Consider the following 23,000-nt stretch of genomic DNA (forward strand, 5'->3'; position numbering starts at 1 on the left):
AGCACGGCCCTAGAGGATTTTCAAGGTATGGGAAAATGCAGCTATTTACTCCTTGAAATTTAAGATTCTGTGATTGTTATTTTTAAATTTCTAAAAAATGTTTATTTATTTGAGAGAGAGAGAGAGAGAGAAAGTGTGAGCAAGGGGAGGGGCAGACTGAGGGGGAGAGAGAATCTCAAGCAGGCTCCGCACGGTCAGCACACAGCCCGGCCCCATGAACCGCGAGATCATGACCTGAGCTGAGATCAAGAGCCGGACACTTAACTGACTGAGCTACCCAGGCGCCCCGGGGTTATGTGATTATCTAGCTGACGATGCGCTCAAACCGGCAGAGATGAATAAGCTTGGTTCCTATGGGCTGGCCTGATTCCATGGGCAGAAGAACGTCTCGTGTTCCTTGACCACCTGAAGATAAAGTCTGTACAGATGAGTGAGGTGACGGTCTGTAATTGGGGAGAATGAGAGTTATTCTAAGGGTGTCAATGTGAGGTCCTGGGCAGAGCACAGAGGATGCACGGACAGGGGTCAGGCCGAGGGTGGCACTGGCCAAGCTGCCAATCGGGGAAGCATTCAAGTTCAAACAACCCTGAAATGCTGCCTGTGAGCCACGCCCATGGGAAACTGAGCCAAAGCAGCGACGGGCTGGGAAGCCTGCCGCTGAGGGTATCACAAGAGAACTGGAGTTAAGTTTCAGGCTCTAGAAAGCAGTGAATGTGGGGACAATCAATCTACTGGTTCTCAGGAATGACTCCTTGACAAAACTTCTCAAATGCTCTTGCCTCTCTGTAGCACCTCTTTGCACATACAAGTATAGTGTCAGAGTTTGTAAGTTTTCATAAATGTAAGTAAAAAAAACCAAACCTGAGTCTCTTTTATATAATCAGCCATAACGAATGCAAAAAAAGGAAAAAAAAAAAAGTCCTAGCTAACATTTATTGAGCGCTTACTATATGCCCGGGACTAGGCTAAGCAACTTACACAAATGAGCTGAATGGATCGCCACAGCAATGCTATGCAGTAGGTACTATTACTGCCTCCATTTCACAGACTAAAGATCGGAGAATTCAAGCATCTTATTCAAGGTTACTGCTAGGAAGCAGTACAGCAAGGATGTGGAGCCATGACTATTCCAAACTGTATCCTCTTTCTAGAACACCATGTTGAAACGCAGAGTAACTGGCCCAAGTTCACGCGACCGGGATGTAGACAAGCCAGGATTTGAACCCCAGCAGCCTAACTCCCCGGCTGAGGCTCCCACCTCGGTGCAGGACCCCCTCTCAAAGGCAAGTGGTCTTAGGGCTCAGCACGGAAACCGCCTGGAGCTTAGCGGTCACTCTCTGGGCTCACTGCCGTTGTCATCTCTGTCCCCATCAGCATCCCACCTGCTGCTCCCAGGAAGGGACAGGATGGCAGCTGGTAGTCAAGACCTCGCCCCAAGAGCCACTGCCGTACCTCACACCTGGTCATGAATTTCTCTTCAGAGAACTCTGCAAGCGTTTCTCTAGGGAGAGTGCACCCGCATTTCAGGCGACATGGCAAGTTCAATACATTCGGCTTGTCCTCTTGAACCCTGATGCTCCAGAGGGCTATCTGTGCTGGATCATTCGCCAGCTCTCTAATGGGACACAGCTTTCCATTATTTTCTGACAACAGGAATACTCCACGACAGACAAAGCCCAAAGTGCATTGCTTCTTAACCATCTTAATTCTGCTATGAATGTGTCTGTTTTGCTTTTTAACTTCCGTTTTTTCCTATTAGATTTGAACTTTCCCTGGAGTTCCTACTCCAGCAGTGGGTGGCAAGTACAGAACGAGGTGCTTCGAGCTTCTCATCTTGTTCTACTTTAATTATCTGGAACAAAATGGTGAGAACAGCAAAATGCCTCGACAATCGGGCCAGGAGAGAACGGTGCAGTCTCCTTTAAGGAAAGCTGCTGGACTTTTTTTTTACAGCAGAAATCTCCAATAACTGTAAACACGATGTGGGAGAGACAAGCGACCCCCCTGGTAAAAATGAGTTCATTTCAAGTCCATCTGTAGTGTCAAGTCCTCAAAATACAAATTGGAGGTAGTGGCTGTGGTCCTGGAGCAAAATGGGAGAAGTCGGCTTTTATTTTGTTAAATACTGAACTATGAAATGGGAAGAAGCAGGGAGTGGTTTCCATCTCCTGAGCCTGTGCTCAGGTGCTGTTGGCCCGGGGGGGGGGGGGGGGGGGGCCGGGTCCAGGGCTCGGGCCATCAGCCTTACTGCTTCATTTCTCTATGAGGAGCCAAGACTAGGGAAGAAGGTCTTGGTTAGAAAGAAACTGCCCCAAGGGCGAGGGGCCAAGCCTTGGCGGGAAGGCTCTGCATCAGAGATGGGGATGTGGGGCGGGGATAAGACCCGGGCCACAGGCGGCTGGCTTCAGAGGAAGGGCCAGAGAGTGGTTGCACTGCACACGTCTCCTTTTCTCCTCCCCCAAACGTTCTCCCTGGTTCTTGATTCTAGGACAACCCCAACACTGGAGGCAGATGTGGCCCAAAGGGCTCAGGAGAAGAGTCAACGAGACTAATAAACACAGCACAAAAATGCCCAAGCTCACTAATGACCTCAGAGACGGACCGAGGACAAGAAAGTCCCCTGGAAAGGTTTTAAAATGAAAAGATGTGGTCAGAAGTTACTCTCCTTCCAGGTGGGAAGCTGAATGCCGCGCAGAACTCCCGAGGCATGGCTCAAGAGGAGAATGATTCAGATCCCAGATTTTGTAAAAGATCAAAACAGCAACGTGACAGCGACAGAAACGCTGGACTTTGCATGCGAACGCAATCACTAATAAACCAACTGTGCGATTTCTGTCTTTATCTGGATGAACAGTTAGCTGCTGCTGTGCTTACGATGATACTTGGGTTCCGAAGAGGGGTGGTTCGTGTCAAGCATCTTTCAAATGTGCCCTTTTACGTCTTGGCTCAGGGCCCGATACCAAATTATCGTACTGAGAAATGTCAGTGCACACAGACCCCTCGGCGTCAGACTCCACCTACTCCCCCGACAACTCCCCTGAAACCCCGTTTCGTCCAGAGATCACCTGACCTATAGTTACACAAAGTTCCCAATTTACACACACATCATGTTCTGGAAATCCATCGAAATGTAAATGAAGACGTTATTTTCCCCATAAAATTGACGTTATGAATGGTGGTAAAGTTTTCATCAATATGTCCCTACTTCATAATATGGCTGGAGCACAGGACACAGACCTTGCCAACCATTTAGAACACAATTTCAATATCAAAATTAATTTTTTTTTTTTAGGGATGCTCCAGAAGTTTAAAAAAAAAAAAAAAAAAAAAAAGCACCCTCCCTAACCTACTTTCTGCAATGACACATGTTGAGGGATGATGATAAAACACTTGTATAAAAAGTATACTTTTAGGACGTTTCTACTGACAACCTAATTTGATCTTTAAAACAAGTACTGTTATTATAATAAAATTAGTATAATTTATAATAAAATTAGTATAATTAGTATAATATTAGTATAATAAAATACTATTATTATTATTCTCATTTACACTGAAGGGCACACCCAGGGAAGTCACATGGTTAATAACTGGCAATACCAGGAGTTGATTCTAACACAGAGTCCAGGGGTTAGTGAACTATGGCTCATGGACCAGATCAGGTCTGTCACCTGTTCTTACAAAGAGTGTTTTAATAGAACACAACCATGCCCTTTGTTGACATCCTTTCTGTGGCTGCTTTCGTGGCACAGAGGCAGAGTGTGGTGCTTGAGACAGAGACCCTGAGGCCCGCAAAGCCTAAAATATTTACAGTGACCCTTTGCAGGAAGTCTGCTGAGCGAGGGCTAAGCCAGCCTCTGGACCACCTGTAAGGGAAGGCAGACCCTCTCTCCAACGCTGGCCTTGAGCCTCATCGCAGGGAGTGGGGACCCAGAAGCGGGAGGAAGGAACCATAATCCTGGATCCGCTCTATAGTGAGAGGAGGTCCTGGAGAATCCCTGAGCAGCACAGGGGGTTCTAATATGCTTATTTCTCTATAAGCTCCCTGCTTCATTCCCAAAGCCTGACACAGGGCCCAAAGGTACGGAGATAAGCCCCACAGACAGGAGGCACTGTTTGTTCTACTCATTGCTGGAAACTTATTATTGAACAAATGAACAGATATATAACTTGTGTTTGTGAATCAGGAACTATGTGTACTTTATTTGAAGACAAACATAGATCAGCTTAAAGACCCACAGATATACTTTCCATAAACACTGGGGCCAAGGTTCTGGCTTGTTTTGACTTTCGGGCAGATAAACTGCTTGAGGGGGACAATGTGTTACAGAATCAGGTCATTTCCAACCATCTTGGGATTTCTTTGGCTCCTAAAAGCTTTCCCCACTTATCATTCTGTTAGCCAGAATTCTAGAATCAGCGATACATTAAAAACATTTCCCCCCACGTTACCGGATAAATACTAATGCAGTGGTAGAACTGTAAATGCTCATTTGTTTGGGTTTTTCCTCCATCAGATTGGATGGCTTTTGGTTTTTGGAAGAGGATTTGAAAACCACACGTAGTTAACTCTTTCCAGAAAACAGAGCTGGTCATGGAAAGAATCACCCTGCGGACTCGATGGTACACAATGCCACCGAGTCCTGCCGATTCCTGAAAGGATTAGTCATCATGCTGTCTTTTCCCCAGTCATGATTCACCACTGAACTTCAAATTAAACATTTCAGCTGAATCATACTGTTACCAGAGGGTGGCAAAGTATCTCGTATCTCTGAAAGAGCGGGTGGAGGAGAAAAGGATTCAGATGCTGGAAAGCCAGTCAGGATGGCAAGTACGTGGAGAGACACGTACAAAGAAGGGAGTCTGCAGACGCCAGGAAGCAGTCATACCATGGCTGGGGGTGGAGAGGGAGGAAGTGGGGTGGGCATTAGAGGAAGTTCCCCAAATTGCACTTGGTGCAGGTGGCACCCCACTTGGGAATGCTGGCTGTCACCTAGAACTGCTCAAATGCGGACACGGCCCTTCTGCCTTGGCACGCGGCTTCCCAACAGCTGGATCCGGGGGAAATATTGCCAGTTTCACACTGACAGACCTCAACAGAACACCGTTACACGATAACTCCTGTCTGAAGTCAGATCTGGATATTGTTTTTAAAATACAACACAACAGTTGGTTGAGGGTCCGACTTCGGTTGAGGTCATGATCTCGCGGTTCATGAGTTCGAGCCCCACGTCAGGCTCTGCGCTGACGGCTCGGAGCTTGGAGCCTGCTTCAGATCCTGTGTCTCCCTCTCTCTCTGCCCCTCCCCCCTGGCTCGTGCTCTGTCTCTCTTCTCTCTCAAAAACAAATATAATATTTTGTTATAATTATATAATTTTATAAACTATAAGTATCTTAAAAATACAACACAACAGTTGTCATAAAATTCTCAGCATCTTCTTGACACTGCTATCGAGTGGCTTTACTGCCTGGTCGCCTGCAACTCTCAGTAAAACGAGCTCATGCAATTCCAGTGAAGTCTAAGGAAGCTGAGAGATGTTTAAAGAAGAAGCCAGAACGCAGCTCACATGGGTGCTCTGGGCACAGAAGTCTGTAAGCTGGACGGCAGAGGCTCTGGCCCTCTGTTGCACTTGGCCTTGGGCTCGCAGAACTCCGGTGCAAAGTGCACTGCCGGGAGGGAGAAGAGTGACGGGCATGACACACGTGGCCTCTAACTGGCTTCTAGAGAGAAATGCAATTCTGGCCTCGAGCCCTCACACCCGGCCCCTTGTGTTTTTTGAGTTTGGAACTCTGACCTTTATAAAAAGCTACACTCACTGCCCGGAAAAACAGGAAGGTTACTCGCCAGGAAGCCAAGGAAATGAAGCATAAAAAGTGGGTCAATATTTCTCCGTCAGCAAAGCCAAGTCTTGGGTATTTCCAAGAGAGACGCCATCATGATACCTCAGTACTGTTCTGCCCTCAACTGCATCCTATACCAGCAGATCCTGACCCGTTGATTGCTGATGATCTACACCTATAGCTTGAACGTCAGCAAGGCTCCGTTCACCTTTTTGGCTCTTTCCCTGCCTGGGACATAGGAGTAGTGCCCGCACTCGGCAGCCCAGAAGTCTCTGGAAGGATTCAGCCCTCAGAGAGGCGGTGTGATGCTGGGGATGGGGCTACTGTCCTCGGCTCGGGGGAGGGGAGGGGTGAAGGTGGGAGTAGTTGATGCATCAAGTGAAGGAAAAAATAAATAGAAAAACAGCTATGCCTGGCATAGATGCTGGAAGCTACCCCAAGCCTTACCCATCTCTGCACTTGAATGCCTCTAAGTATTACAAGGCCCCTTCGCAAAGAACTTCATTATAAATAAACATAAACATATGTTATAAGTTAATTATATATTATATTTATAAATAAAAATAAATCTATATACGTGTGTATATATATATGTCCCCCTATATTTTTTAGGAGCAGAGATTACAAGCTGATTTCCACTAGCTGAATTTTACCTGTGTTTACACCAATAGATGTGTGTTTGACCTACACCAAGCTGAGTTTTAATGAGCTGCCAATATTAAAAGAAGTCAGAAGACGTCGTATCAAACCATCTGGATTCTTGGCTTCTCTTGAAGAACCAGAAGGTCTGGTGGCCAGAAGGTCCCTCATTTGTGTGTGGCAGCAGTCAACGGGTGCTGAGTAACAGCGGCCACCTTTAGACACAGTCCACACCCTACTGTCACCAGTCCTGAGGCCTGCTGTCCCTTGCCACGGACTGCTGTCCCTTGCCATTGACTTATACCATGTGTGACTCCTTCATCCTTCTGAGGGCATCCGGGCTCAGCCCTGACCTTAAGCATTTGCCATCAGCATCCACTTCAACCAAGTACCAGCGTAACAGAAGCACTCTGAACATTTTTATGTCTCTAGGAATTCATTCTACCTCCATATGACCTACGTGTTTCTTTAGCGCAAACTTTTTTGAGAGAAGGAAACGACGGAGGGAGGAAAACAAAACCACCTGCACCTCATTAGTGTCAGTATTTTCAGTAACAGTTCAAGTATCTGTACACCTCTGTGTGTGTGTGTGTGTGTGTGTGTGTGTGTGTGTGTGTGTGTGCGCGCGCGCGTGTGTGTGTTTCTTCAGGGTACGGGAATTTCCGGGAATCCTAATTAGCCTGAAGAAGAGAAAGATTCAAAAAGAAATGAACCAGTTACACAGACTGGTATGGTTACTGTATGAATGCCTCAAACAGCCAAAGTGCAGGTGATTAGAGGAAACAGAAAAGATTAAAAGCTGTGACCTGGAAAGTACGGCAGGTGCTTAGAGAAAAGAACGTTCGTTAAGAGCGGAGGTGTCTGGAAAGTGAAGAGAAGTACAGAGAGGAGAAGAGAAAGAGGGAAGTGAGGAGGAGAGGGAGAGCACAGCAGGACAGGGAGGCGAGACAGATAAATCTGGGACGGAAGGCAAACACAGACCCTCACTGGGAAGGAGACAACGAGCTGGCCTTTTCTAAAGGTCTGGAGCAAAAATGAAGGTGCTGGCTTAATCACACCGCCTGAGCTAATGCCAGAGTGTCCCCCTGCCATTTGGAGAAGCACAGTCCTTCTTTCCAGGAGAACACTGCACTTGGAACACTGCCTGTCTCCCCACGGATGTGCCAGCCAATTTCTTATGCAGAAATCACCCGTGCTTATTTCTGGGATAGTTCTGGTCTCTGTTCTCTAAAATGATAATCAGGCCTAGAATGTGAACACAGCTTGCCAAGTAAGGCGATTAGGCGGCATTTCTGTTCTTAAATATGGAAAAAGATGAACACTTAAGTTGCTTTTTGTCTTTCAGCAGTGTGACCACAAACCCTGGCCCTGCCTGAGGTCAAGCTTTCCAAAGGAAAGGCAGTTCCCGCCATTTCATTGATGTCCTCACCTCGAATTTCTGCCTGAGCTCCACGTTTCCTTCTTCATCTCCTTCTGGAATGGGTACGTTGTAGTACTCACCTTCTTCTTGGTTAAGCAACTTGTACCTTTGGGAGACACGGAGGGAAGGAGAGTTAGGAACGCCACATTTGGGCCACTACGGGTTCAGCAACATCTCTCCTTCCACCTCTAGACCGGCTGTTTCTGAAATGCATCCTGTGGGGAGACCACAGCCAGATAACCTCACAGTCAATGGTCATTTCAGACCAAAGCCAGTTTGCTGAATCTCTAAGGGCTCTCGCGTTTAGAGACTATTAACCTTTGGATGACACGGACATATACAACCTTGGGCATCCTTACCATCCACTGGCCGGTATCTTCATCAGCTCCGAGACTCCAAAGGAAAGGGATCCCATGAAATCGTTCCTTGTGGTTCGATCCCAGTCCCAGATTTCTACGGACAGCCGTCGGTCTTTGTCAGAAGGTTTCAATTTGCTACAAAAGAGCACACGCACAAGGTTATCTAGGCCGTCGCTTCCTGGGAGATGCCACGTGCTCATGATAGGAGTCTGACATTCAAACAACAATAGTATATTCAATTCTCTTCCTGTGGCTCCCCACTGCCAACAGAGCACCAGGCCATGGCAGTCAAAGCTCCAGACTAGCAGTTAGCAAACTAGGACCCACAGGCCAAATCTGGCCCACAGCTTGTTTTTGTAAATAAAGTTTTATTGGAAAACAGCCATGACAATTTGCGTATATATTGTCTATGAATGCTTTTGATTTGAGAACAGCAGAGTTGTGTGGTTGCAACAGAGACTGTATGACCCAGGAAGTCTAAGATATTCACTATCCGGCCCTGTATAGAGCAAAGCTTGTCAACCTCTGTTCTACACAAAAGAGCTCCCTTTGGGGTTGTCCACACATAAACCTCTTCCCGCGTGTCCTAGTCTACAAGGTCTGTCACTTGCTTGTGCTCGGCTGCAGGCATTGCTTTCTCTCAACCCTGACGGTTTTACGCCTCCTCCCGCTGCCTCCTTCCTTCTTTCTCCTTCTACCATCTCTGCCTCTGAAATCCTGGCACTCCTTTAAACCCCGTTTTAAACGTCACCTCCTCCAAGAAGTCTTCCCCGTTGAAAGGTGAGGATGATTTTTCCATTTCAGGGGTGACAGCATGTGACTCCTGTATTCCAGGTTTTAACAATTATTATTTAAATTCTCACCTTCCCCTAAACCTCCAAAGAACTTAAGTCCATCAAGAGGCGGACACACTTTATACTTTTATACACTGTGTGTTTAACATAAAGTATTTTTTGTACAGGGTAGGTTCTGATGCTATTTGGGGCCTGCATTACGTAACCCCCGGTAAACCAAATTACCATCCACCAAACAGCGGTGACAGCAGCGACCTCTTAGCAGTGGTCTGAGATAGTCCCAGTAATGGAGCCATGTTTAAAGGCATTTACAACAGGCCCGCCTCGTTACCTCTCACAGTGAGGCGGGCAGCTCTGTGATGCGTAGGGAGGGAATTCAATCAAGGGGGGAAGACAAAACTTACAACGTGAAGGACTCATTCCACTGGGGGTTCAGTGTGGAGCGGATGGTTTTGGTTTTCTGCTTGCTCTCGTTCTTGGGATCAGGAATGAGTTTCAGCTTCACGTAAGGATCTGAAAGCCCATTTGGATCCATAGGAATTAGATTTTTTGCATCTCGTACTGTGGAGAGAAAAGGAAAAAAACAAACCATCAAATGTTATAAAAAGAGAACTGACCTGTATTGCCCAGTGTCCTGTGTCAAGACCAAGCTGAGTGACAGAGACCTCAAGATGGTGTTGAAAGGGAGAGGAGGGGAGGACCAAAAGCCTCTGATCCTCAATATGAGAAAAGCTTCCCGCTGTCATTGCTGCCAGAGATAATGGGCATCACGCCGGCCCCGCGGTCCTGCCCTCAGACTCCGTTATCAGCCTGGACCAACAGCACTCTCGACCCCTGCACACCACCTATTAGAGACTCAGCAGCCTGGGCCCCTCACCAAAACTACTGAAACAGAATCTGTGTTTAAATAAGACCCCCAGGTGCTATTTGCAGCCCTTCTCCGGAACCGGTGCGTGCCCTGCCCCCGCACAACCAGCCAACCCAGGGCGTGGCACTGCATCACACTTGAGCTTCTAAAAGGGTTCACCTCTTTTCTTTGTAAAGGGCCAGCGATTTCCAACCTGGCTACACGTTGGAATCTCTTGGGAAGGGGTTCAAAAATTCCAGTGCTCACAACTAAGCCAGAAGCTCCGAGGGGTGTGGCCCACGTTTTGAAAAGCTCCCCAGGTGATACTATTGTGCAGCAGCAGAAAGAGCTAGGGGCGCATACAGCTGGGATACAGAACATGCCCCACACGTGTGCTCTGCCTTGTTATGTGACGTGCACAGCGTGTCCACAGACCAGCGGCACCTGGGACATCAGCTGTGTGCCCATCAGATGTGTGGAATCTGTCATTTGGGCCCCACCCCCAAACTCCCAAGTCAGAATTCTCATTTTAACAAGACCCCCAGATGATTCCAATGCGCATCCTAGACCAAGAAGCACTCGTGTGGGAATCCAAAATAATGAGGAGCAAAGGCCATTTCATCCACAGAGGGAGGCATGCTCAGAGATGCAGCTAGCAGGGGTTTATTACCTCTGGGAACGGGTGAAGCCACTGCATGTAAATGAGATAGGCCATTATCTACTGCTACGATAAGAAGGGACAAAAGCCTGAGCCTGCCTATCCCAAATGTCTTCCTCACCATCTTCCAAAGGCATCTTCCCCAGCATGGCTGAAACTTCCCATCCTCAGGGTCCCTAATTAGCCAGACACCTTGAGGACACATCTAAACTGGGACTGGGCTCTGAAGCCCAGTGGCTCTCCCAGTGTGGCCCCTAGACCGTCAGCGTCACTGACTGAGTCAGGACTCTAGGGGCAGGTGCAGTGATCTGTGTTCACCAAGCTTCCTGATTCTGATGCATGGGAGTATTGGGGAAACACTGTTCTTGTCTAGTACTGATTATCAGTTTAGCTTGGCTATTAAAAGCAAGTCCTTAGAAGAATTTTAGAAGAAGGTGCTAGAGTTAACAGTGGGCAGATATAGAGCAGGGCATAGGGGATGCTAAAGATGTTGGGTCCCTGGACATTGCCCCAAGAGAAGTCACAGACTAGCATTGCCCATTACCAGCCCGGGGACACACTGAGTGCCCACGCCTGCTGGCCAATAGCCTTACATCCTCCTTGTCTGGAAGTCTTAGCACGGGCAGGTGACAAATAGGACCATTATTCAAATGGTCTGAGTGGGGGGAGTGGACTGGCTCAGATCAACTAGCCACAGAGAAGCCAGGCCTATGTTCCTCTATTCCTATATTCACTTATGCTTTCCAAGCATTTCCCCCTCATAAGATGATATCTAACTTTATCCACCTGGGGGTGGATAGAACATATAAGCAAGCAGGCTCATCAGATCTGCTTTCAAATCCTGCCTCCCTCATGGACTCCCAAGCACCGGAAAACAGAAGTTCCTGAGTCTCTGCTGCTTCACCTAGAAAAATGAAGAGGGGCTCACTCTCTGTGGTACGGGATTGGTGGGGGAAGTAAATGCAATGACGTATGTAAAGTGCTTTATACGGCTAGTGGCTTAGAAAATGGAGGGGGGAGAAGGCACTAGGATAGGAGTGTTTACCATGCCTAGTCCCCAGTGCCCACAGTTTCAAAATCTTCAGTGGGGCAGAAGGTCTCCAGGGGATCTGGCTGCCTGAGATTTTCCCTCAAGCTCATGCAGAAGGTCTTTCAGTGCATGGCAGAAGACTCAGTCTCCTAAAACAGCAACCCAAGGATCACAAAAGATGAAAAGTATGAGCATAAACATAGGGCTCTCCCATAAGGAATGGGAAGGGGCCAAAGGTCTCTCTCCAATTAAGCACTGGGATGAGAATCAGATACTTTTTAAAAGGCAGCTAAAGCCCCAGAACGTCTAACACTGAGGCTACATCTCAGCTCAACTAATGAGGAACCACAGAGGCTGCTAAGAGTATTGCCAGTTACAGAATGATTACAGGCGCTGCTTTTTTCATCCTCGATTTCTAGTCCTGACAGCCAGCCCACACAACATCATTTAAGGTGGATCTCTTCTGAATGGTGATGAGTTACAGTCTTAATGGGATTTAAAGCTGTGGGCTTCCCACTGAGATCCTATGATTGAAGTGGAAAATAAAGAGAGTTATCAATTCCAAATGTCATCGAAGTAGACACTGGGTCCAAATTTCAAGTTCCCATTGCAGTGGAGAGTAGCCTGCACTCTCCACTGATGTGCGGCTGACTCACCACACACCAGGGCATCCGAGTCAGGACTGGGAGTAGATGACTTGGGGTCCCATCAGCTCAGAATGTGGGCTCTGGGGACAGGCTGCCTGCCTGCCTTTGAATTCTGGCTCTGCCACTTGGTGGTTGTATAACCCTGGGCAAGATATTTAAGGTCTCAGTGCCTCAGTTTCTTCATCTGGAGCATGGCAAACCGCTCCCCACCCCCCGGCCCCGGCCCTGGGAAAGATTATAGAAGTTCATACATGCAAAGTGCTCAGAACAGTGACAGGTGCACAGTAACAGCCCAATAATGATTATTACCATCATTGTTAATACACGTTGCTGGCAGAGAACACAACCCTAAAGCCTTAGATGTCCAGAAACTGGACTGACAACTTAAGAGCTGGCAAAGCAGATGCTGTGAAGGACAGTACGATGTGGAAATTTTCTGGTGCACCTGCAAGCGTGTGGTGCCAGTGAGGTCTTAGCCTGAGAAGCAGCGCTGGAGGGGGTCACCAACAGGAGTAGGTGTGGGCAAGTTAGGGAGGAGAAAAGAAGAGCCAAATGAGGGAGGCAGTGGACGTGAGGGGTGAGAGGCAGGAGAAGGAAGAAGACGCAACCAAGATGCAGGGTCAGAGGGTGGTGGGGACGCTGCCCTCTGCGCAGGTGCGGACGGTGGCTAGGTATGCCAGGGTGGTGGTTCAACACCTCAGCTGTGATGTTTCTGCCGTATACTTGATGCCTGTGCCCCATACCACCCCCCCCAGTCCCATTTAACCGGTCCAGACTGAGGCCAGGCATTAGCATCTTGAGGCTTCTCAGGAAGCCATTCAATGCACCTGGCAGTGGTTCTCAGAGCGTGGTCCCTTGACCCATGTCACTGGCATCTCTTGAGGACTCAGTACATTATTCACATTAAAAAGAAATCATAGGGGCGCCCGGGTGGCTCAGTCGGTTAAGTGTCTGACTTCAGCTCACGTCCTGAGCTCATGGTCTGTGAGTTTGAGCCCCGCGTCAGGCTCTGTGCTGACAGCTCAGAGCCTGGAGCCTGCTTCAGATCCGGGGTCTCCCTCTCTCTCGCAAAAATAAATAAACATTAAAAAAAATAGAATAAAAATGAACAAAAAACAATACACTCACTTTTTAACACTCAGCATTTAAAAACGAAACGTATCACGATGGTAAATGGAAAACCAAGATTGTCTGCTATCGGGAGAAAGGAACCATAAAAATACATAACAATGAACATCGAACAGACTTCCTTACGCCCAGCAGACACAGGTGCCCCCGAGGCCTGATGTTAGTGCCGAAGAGGAAATTAACGAGGGTTGAGCGTTAGGGATATTCCAGCCCTGGATGGAGCCTTGCCCCACACCTTACAACCAAGAAGGAAGGGAAACCGGAAGAGGAATAACTTTGTCACCATGGTAACTGAAATCTTTCTTATATCAGCTCAGCACCTTCAGAAATCATCTCAAGTATGAGCCAAAGTCCTAGCCCGCCAGGGGCTCTGCCCCACGCGTGGGAAGCGTGTCGTCGGAGGCACAAAGGAAGGGCAGCATTTCACAGCACGTCCAAGAACAGACCCAGCTCAGGTCCCGTGGCTCATTTCCTGCCTCTCATCTTGCACAACATCCACACTGTTTTGACCCCAGGAAAAAAAAACAAAACACCTGCTACTGCGTAAACTACTGAGAATGAGGCTCTTTGGGGGTCAAGTGCTATCACGTCAGTGCAAGTTCTGAGAGGTCACTGGTCTCTAGACACAGCGACACAGAAGCAACACATCCTTTACCCACTCATGGCTGCAGCACTAACCCAACTGGGCCCAGAGCCCCGTGGACGGCACGCGGTAGGAGTGCCCCCCCCCCCACTGGTGTCTGTGGTTTGTTCTGCAGCTTCTGTGAGAAAGACACGTCCACTCAAGAAATATGTCTGCGCCATGGTACTGGCCATTTCAGAACCATTATTTGTTCTCTAATTCCAGAACTTGAATAGAAATACAGAGTATGAGTTCTATTACCATCTTTCGGCTTGAGATGCTGGTTTTCATTTTTATAAAAGAATCTGCTGTCAAGCCCAGCATTAAGAAAAACCAGCCGTGGTGGCGGGGGGTGGGGTGGGGCGCCTGGGTAGCTCCCAGTTGGCTAAGTGTCCAACTCTTGATTTTGGCTCCAGTCAAGATCTCATGGTTCGTGAGTTCGAGCCCTGCACTGGGCTCCACACTGGCAATGCAGAGCCTGCTTGGGATTCTCTCTCCCTCTCTCTCTCTCTCAAAATAAGTAAACTTAAGAAAGAGAGAAAAACCAGCCTGGGTTAAGAGGTTATATAATTTCCTGATTATGTAAGGTATCATTTCTGGACAAAATCCATTCAAATAAGATTATGAAGACTGAAAAGCACCTCCACGGTGCCTCAGAGATACGTGATCTAGATGGCTGGGCAAGTCCAGGACATGTGAGTTTTGAGTGTTTGGGCATATGAGCTGGCTCGTCAAGAGCTCAGAGGCGGCCTTACCCAGACTGGGAATCTACATCAAAGGCACATTCTGGTAGATGGAACAGCTAACACTTGGGAATGAAGCCAGGGGTTTGCCGAAGGCCTGCCTGATGCGGGGGATATAGAGGTGGCCTCCATGCTTTCTCAGGGAGAGGCAAGCCATCCCCACAAACAATGGAAGTCAGGTGAGTGTCTAATGTGCATCTGAGGATATGTAATGATGGTCAGGCTCACTTCACTTGGAAAGAGGCTGCAGACAGCAGCTGACTTCTTCTCAAGGGGCCACTATAACACGGCATCTACCAGCGTGGGCAGCTGGGTTCGAATCCTTGCTCTACCTCTTTTTAGCTGGATGACTTCAGGCAACTTACCCCACTCATCAGTTTGTTCATCTGTACGACGGGAACAATAATAGTGCCTATTTCATAGGGTCGTTGTGAAGATTAAGGGAGTTGATATTTGTAAAGCATTTAGAAGGCAATCTGGAACAAATGGAGTGTCACAGAAGCATTTGCCATCATTACTAATGATCACATTAATACGTGTTTGCTATCTTTATCATCATCGTGCAGGCCTCCTGTCTGGTCTCGGAGGCAGGGCTGCTTTCTCAGGGTAAAGAAATCTGGTATGTTAAAAGGACAGTTCATACAGTACTGGAATTTCCAGACCTCAGGGTTAGGCCAGGGTTCAACAGTCAGCTCCTAGTTGTTCTAAAATAGCTTGGGATTAAAAAAAAAAAAAAATCAGTGCAATCTTTGATCCATTCAAAGAATGGTCCAGATGGTCTCTTGATCCGGGGAATGTATGTAGCATAAATTATCGAGTCTAATAACAACACCCGGAGCTCACCACCTAACATAAAGCTAGAGGGCCAACACCATGGAAGCTATCTGCTGTTTTCTCCCCACCTCCCCCCTGACTCCCTGTGGCTTTTCAACCTCACTGTGAGGCTGCCTTAGGGCACTCTGTCTAGGCACAGAGCTCACAGAGGCTCTGGAGGATTCATGCACAACATACGCTAAAAGCTTCATGGAGGACACAGCTATGACCCCTTTGCTCACAGACTGGACTTGTCTTCACTGACCCACAGTAATCCTGCTCAACAGAGTTCAAATCTGTACGGGAACATTGTTTGGCGAGGCACAGAATAGTCAAGTGCCTCCAAATTCAAGGACAACATGGCCCTTCAAATGGTATGTTTTGCTTTAGAAAATAATTCTCTATTTTTAGTGTCTTTTTCCCTCTCTCTGCGAGCATCCTTGCTCATGGCTTCTGTTTAAAAAGCCAACAGTAAGGACAAAGGCTCGAAACAAGGACTTGCTGCAAAAGTCAGGACTGTTCAGTGCATGCTGACCTCGTGACCCTCCCCCTCCCCCTCGCTTCACGGCAAAAACAAGAATAAACAACATGTTATAATCCTACCCCACATTGTGCAAAAGCAAAAAATAAGTTTTCTGACGCTACAGAAAAACAAAACCATACAAACTCTTCTTTGTGTGAAGTTACCAACAGCAAAAGCAATGAGAATGCAAAAATGTTGGGGGTGGGGTCGGGGGACAGGCAAGTGTGGAAAATGAATGACGCAGTGTAGTGTCTGTGGTCAAAAGAACCTGGTGTCATTGAACATCAGGCCATAAGAGTGATGGGAGCTTCCCAAATCCATGAGCGGTATCTTCCAGCAAACCCAGAGAAATTTGATAATTATTACACAGCCATAGCACCTTCTTTCAAAGAAGTTTTTTTTTTTTTTTTAAATTTTTTTTTTCAACGTTTTTAATTTATTTTTGGGACAGAGAGAGACAGAGCATGAACGGGGGAGGGGCAGAGAGAGAGGGAGACACAGAATCCGAAACAGGCTCCAGGCTCCGAGCCATCAGCCCAGAGCCATCAGCCCAGAGCCTGACGCGGGGCTCGAACTCACGGACCGCGAGATCGTGACCTGGCTGAAGTCGGACACTTAACCGACTGCGCCACCCAGGCGCCCCTCAAAGAAGTTTTAAGACCCAGAATTTCTTACAAAGATATGATCAAAGGTGAACAGAAGTTTAATGCCAGAGAGTCTCTCTTATAAGGACATAAGTGATCACACAGATTCCAAATCATCTCCCTATCTCAAGATTCTGCACACCCTTCACATCTACAAACACTCTTTTTTTTCCCCCCCAAATAAGCTCATATTGATAGATTCCAGAGGTTAGGACCAGATACCTCTGTACAGTCACTATTCGGCCCAGCATGGGTATCATTCAGGAGTTCCTTTTTGCGGGGGGTGGGGGAGAGGGGGGGTGGGGTTGAAAACGATGTGGACTTAGGGGTGACGGGTGCACAACCTTGTTGGATATGCTGGCAACCACTAAATTGTACACTTTAAAAGGGTGAATTTTATGGTATACGAATTCTATTTCAACAAAAAGAAGGACAGATTTATGGCCACATTTCCTGCTGCCTTACTACACCTGCTCACCTAACCTTCACAGCTCTCCTGTGAAGTCATGACTCAGATGCCCATTTTCGAGAGGAGGGCACTGAGGACACCAGGATGTTAAGGAACTTGCTCGAGGTCGGTTATTTAGTAAGTGATGGAGTCAAGAGTGCAAAGGGGTCTTGAGTCTGGGGCTTGAGCGCTGCTCTCTATTCGGTCCCTGCATTCAGGTACAGCTGTTAGTGCAGAACAGGACAGCAAACTTTTACAAAGGAACAGATCCTAAATACTCTAGGCTTTGCAGGCCACAAAGCCCCCGTCACCACTGCTCAAGCCTGCTGGCATGGCGGAAAAGGAGCCACAGGTAATATGTAAACTAATGAACACACTGTGTTCCAATAGAACTTCATTTAGAAAACACAGGCTGAGGGCCACATCCGCCCTCAAGCCATAGTTTACTGATCCCTGACACAGAACCAACACCTCTGCACCGTCTCAACCACACACCAAAGGGAAAGCGACGTGGGAAAGAAGGTCTACTTCCTGGTAAAGACTCTGCTTCCTTCCCGTTCCTTCTGCTTTAATCTGAGCCTCTTGAACTCTGAGTTTGTCCTAAAGCTTGAGAGGGGTCCCGGGCTGGAGTTGAGGAGGGGGTGTGTCTCCCACCAGGAACGACGTGGGTCATCGTTCTTGGTCACTGTCCTCTCCTGTCTCAGAACATCCGGAAGCCAGCGTCTCTCAGGCGTACTTGCGCGTGCTTTCTTCTCCTCCAGGTGCACGGAGCTTCTTTGGTGGAGCAGTCTGCCGTCCTAGGCAAACCTGACTCGCCGCCTCCTTCCTGGAGCATCCGATCTGGCCGTGACCTGCTGCAAATGGCCAACCCTACCTTGTTCGTGCCCTTCAGCCTGTTCCACACCTCGGCTCCACCCGGGGACCAGGTGCAAGTGGCGAGCCCGATAAGGCATCAGTGGGGCCATTTTTTAACTATGCAACAGCTGCTGGGAAATTGGAATTAAAAAAAAATTTTTTTTAATGTTTTTTTTGAGAGAGAGAGAGAGAGAGAGAGAGAGACAAAGCATGAGTGGGGGAGGAGCAGAGTGAGAGGGAGACACAGAATCCAAAGCAGGGTCCAGGCTCTGAGCCGTCAGCACAGAGCCCGACGCGGGGCCCGAACCCACGAACCGTGAGATCATGACCTGAGCCGAAGTCGGATGCTTAACCGACTGAGCCACCCAGGCACCCTGGCAATTGGAATTTCAAAGGAATGTGTGCCCGGGAGCAGTGGGATGCCCAGAAGCCTATCTGTTAAAGGAGAGCTGGGCACAGGAGAGGCCCCTTGGCTTTATTAGTTAATCTAGCTGTAGCCAAGGGCTTGTCCTGATGACAGAGTACTCTCCTGACAGCCTAGGTGCTCAGTTCAGGAGCATCTCAAGTAGCTGACAGGCTGGATCAGATAGAAAAAGGGGAAAAACCCTCACCCTACTAGCTCGGAACGACGCTGAAGTTCAGTCACATCACCAGGTTCTCGTGTTTCCTCTCGATTACGCTTTCCCGGTCACATTACTAGGAAGAACACCCTGTTCTCAAGGTTTGTTTTCGCCTGGACTTGGGGCCTCTCCTGCCGATGTTGCAAGGGAGAAAACCGCGTCTGAGAAGCTGCCAGTTTCCTCACGTTGTTACAAGTCAGTTCGGCACCAGAAGCCAGAACGGCTTGGCACGCGTTGATGGGAAACCGGTGGGGTGACAGATTGCTTCCGGAACAGGATTTACCGAACGCCCTTCCCACGAGATGTGTCGGGGGTGGCCAAGCTGTCTAGCAATAGGCAAGGTTCCGGGCTTAGGGGCTGTGAGTCGGAACCTCTCAAACCAGGCAGATCGACAGGCCCTGGCACAGGTGCAGCACGTCACAGGTGACGGAGGGCAAGTCAGAGCTGGCAAGGCCGTAGGCCATCAGGCTGGCACAGAAGGATCACCACAGAGAAAGGGCCCTGGGCAACTTCTGAGAGCAACAGCTCCCGAGTCACATTCCTGCTGCGCACGGGTTTTAACCGAGGGGCAGACAGGTCCACCCTAAAACTCGGGTTACAGATTCTTTATTCTCTTAAGCCATAAGCCCCGTTAGGGCACTATCACGGTTTTTATGGCCGGCTTAGGGCAGCGATGCACTTGAGCTGAGGACTTTTTTGCTGCATGCCTTAAAAGCCCTGTTCTCTAAGGGTGGAGGGATCTTCCTCCTTTCTCCATGCCCTTCCAGAACTTGCATGCATGGGACAGGCGGCATGTCTCTTGGTGGATTCCCTGCTTTGGCTGGGGATGGAAGAGGTCCGGGGGCTGGGGGAGGTCCTGGAAACGGGGAGCGAAAACTGGCCGAGAACTGCGGGACAGGAGGTGCTGGTAAGGTGGTCTGTCCGTGGCCATGGCTGCCGTGGCGAATTTTCTCCACTGGCATGAACGTGGGTGCCAGGACTGTGAGCCGTTGAGCTCAGGCTGGCAAACGGAAGTAACTTCCAACGGGCACCAATACAGACTGGATAGGACAGATGAGACCTGATCATGGTGGTGACCCCACATGTCACCACTGTGCATCAGACAGATTCTACAGAATCACTGAGCTAGAAGAAACGAAATGCCACGTTATTCTCCCACCAACAAAACAGAACGGAGAGACTTTCAATCATCGCTTGAGTGACACCGTAGTTTTGAGGCTTCCAAGTAGAGAAAAGATGCCAACAGCCTGTGTTCTCTATCACTTACTTTAATATTTCTGCACAAACTTCAGAGATGCTCCATACTCTGGTCCATTCGCCTGGTGCCTGGTGCCTGGTGCCATGACTCAGGAGCTGGCATCGGTTCTGACTGGCTATGTGATTTCACCGTACCCGACCTACCACATCCAGTACTTACATAACCCAAAAGGCCCCTTCCACACCGACAAGGCCAGTCTGCCCGCCACTAGTTATTTTAACCCCCTACGGCCTAGCATAGCACCTGGTACCTACTCGGTGACTGTTGGCTAAATATGTGACTCTCCATGCCACCCCTGTCCTGTGCTTCTGGGGCCATGCTGCCCCGTCCCGGGCCACCTGGAGCACACACTGCCATCTATCCCGGTTCTACTCATCCCTGTCTTGGCACAAGACTCCTCTTCTCTGACCTCCCACTATGGCTGCCTCAGGCCACCAGAATTTCATCTCTACAGACCGACGGCAACTTGAGGGCAGGGGCCGCGTCATATCTTACTGGGTAACTCCTCCCGGGGTCAGCACAGCACAGGGCAAGGCAAAACCCATGAGTGCCCAATGGATTCTTGTTATTTGGCTGAAAAGCTAACACAGGAAAGTGTGCACTTCTGTTTTGGTTGCAGTACAAAAAGCGTCCATTTGGAGGGACTCTCAGACAAGGAAAAACCCAGCAGGCCGAAAGAAGTCACACACTTTAAAAAAAAAAAAAACGTTAGATGCTTTGAAGAAAGCATCATTGAATCCAAAAAGACTAGAGGGCATATAACATAGCTTCAACTTTCAGGGAAAAACACAGGAAAACATAGCAGAGAGGGCCATTTACTCTTAGGGAAAAGGATCATGTAGAACTTCTCAAGGTTTCGGAAATAAAATGCAAAGGTGTCATCGACGACAGTGAATGAGTTTGGACCAAGTAACCATGGATTGTGACCCTCTGAACAAAATGGAGTCTTGGAGTCGCTCAGTTTGGCCCATTTGTACTATATTATGCTGTGTCCAGTCTGGTGACACCATCTGTGTTGAATCTTACAGAATTCAAATTTTGATCTCTTTCCTGTTAAGAAAATACGACCCATACTTTTTTGTAATATTTGCTCCTGTATTGACAAAGACATAAAAAATAAGACACACTCGATATACACCTGCTTGGCATCCCTGTCCTTCTACATATAACCCATACATAAATCTGGATTCAGGGACATACGTAGTCTCACATTTTAGGACCTATTTATTTTATGTTCTGTTTCATTGATGAGACACCATTGTGTGGTGATGAGGACGTAATTTCTGTCCCTGTTAATACAATGGCCATTGATACGCCAGAAAACATGAGTCAGCAACTCTTCAATCAAAGCGTCACTGGAATAAAATTTACAAAAGAGAATTTGGAGGATTAGGGTCTGAGATGAGAAAGTAACATTTGGTCCTTGGGAAAAGATCATAAATATTTCACTACTTTTTTTCTTATAGTTAATGGACAATGAAAATTTCTATTCAAGTTCTATAACCTTGATGTTCTGAAAGGAATGGAATATGGTTGCGAGAAACATAGTATTTTCCAGGTTATGGGAGGATGAAATGGTTTTGCACAAACATAGGAAGATTTTAAGAAATATTTTTTTTCCTCATGAAAGTGATACACTCATTGTACACAAATTTTAAATATGTAAATATATATATATATATATATACATATATATATATATATATATATATTTCTTAAAGTTCATTTATTTTGAGAGACAGAGCGAGCAGGGGAGGAGCAGAGAGAGAGGGATAAAGGGAATCCCAAGCAGGCTCCGTGCTGCCAGCACAGAGCCTGACATGATGCTTGACCCACAAATGGTGAGATCATGACCCGAGCTGAGATCAAGAGTTGGACACTCAACCGACTGAGCCACCCAGGCACCCTTACATAAAAGTACAAAGAGGGAAATTTAAGTCACCTATACTTCTGCTGTAAGAGAGAACCAATTTTGGCACATTAGTGTATTTACTGCCAGGCCCTTTATTCGGCATGTAGCTCCACTGAAATATTTATTTATTTTTTACAGAATTCACATCTATGAACCCAGTTTTAGATCCTGCCTTTATAACAAGGCATGCTTTGAAAACACTTTAAATGCCTAGCATCCCGCTTTATGTCATAATTTCTTTAATCAGTTCCCTGTTTGGGGCTATCTGTGTAGTTTAAAATTCACCTCTGTAAATAACATAGAAACTGATCTTCACGAACAAATATTCATCTGCATTTCTCATGTTTTTCCTTAGGACACATTCTTAGTAGTGAAATCAAAGAGTACAAAATCATTCAAGACTCTCTACATGGATCACCAAATTACTCCCCCAAAAGTTCTACCAAAGTCTTGCCAAGGGTATGATGAGTAAAGTAAAAACAAAACAAAAAACAAAACCAAACCAAACCAAACACAAAAGAACCTCTCCAAAAAAGCAGCGTAATTCTGGCTTCGTTGATTGCTTTTCAGGTTGAAATTCTTGTTTGTTCACTCCCCATCTGGTTATTTTGGTCATTGCTATTTCTTTTTCTTTGACTCAACTCCTTGCTCAAGTTCCTACAGGGCATCAAATTATTTTCTCACTGGGTCAGAAGAGCTCCGTAGACCTCAGTGAATGATAACAGCTCTTGTCCTATTTGCTGCAAACTGCATTTAGCTTTCATTCACGATGTTTCTAAAAACACAAGGACTTAAGTTTTTAGACAGTTAACTCTGTCAAACATTTCCCTTTTTATTTCTCCTATTTCTTTTATGTTTAGGAAATCCTTACCCTGACATTAGCTAAATACTCACTTACGTTTTCCTGTATTATTTTTTGGGTGTGTGCAATTTTTAAATTCATTTGAAATTCATTTTGGTGTGCAGTGTGAGGCGAGATCGAATTTATTTTTTCTTCCAAATGTTTAGACATTTGTGGAATCAGGCTCATCTTCTCTACTGGGTCGATTGGCTGTGGTTTGTTTATATTAGGCCACTGACTGCATCCTACAGGTAGACTTTGTTAATTCTTTCCACAAGCCTATGCTTTACGTTGTTCTAGATTTCCCCCATGTTTTAAAAGAAAGCCTTTCCATCCAGGTGGGTAGGGCAATTCCATT

General features: G+C 47.3%; 1 protein-coding gene across 2 annotated transcripts in view; it reads right to left on the minus strand.

The window, feature by feature from the left end:
- PRKCA (protein kinase C alpha) overlaps nt 1–23,000 on the minus strand; it is a 404,971-nt gene that overhangs the window by 79,643 nt on the left and 302,328 nt on the right. For both annotated transcript variants that reach the window (XM_042967753.1, XM_042967754.1), the window contains 3 exons: nt 9,458–9,614; nt 8,260–8,394; nt 7,910–8,006 (listed from right to left, as the gene is read on the minus strand). In XM_042967753.1, coding sequence (XP_042823687.1) covers nt 7,910–8,006; nt 8,260–8,394; nt 9,458–9,614 — 389 coding nt within the window. The remainder of the gene's footprint in view (nt 1–7,909; nt 8,007–8,259; nt 8,395–9,457; nt 9,615–23,000) is intronic.

Source organism: Panthera tigris, chromosome E1 (genome assembly GCF_018350195.1).
Source record: "Panthera tigris isolate Pti1 chromosome E1, P.tigris_Pti1_mat1.1, whole genome shotgun sequence".
Classification (NCBI taxonomy): domain Eukaryota; kingdom Metazoa; phylum Chordata; class Mammalia; order Carnivora; family Felidae; genus Panthera; species Panthera tigris.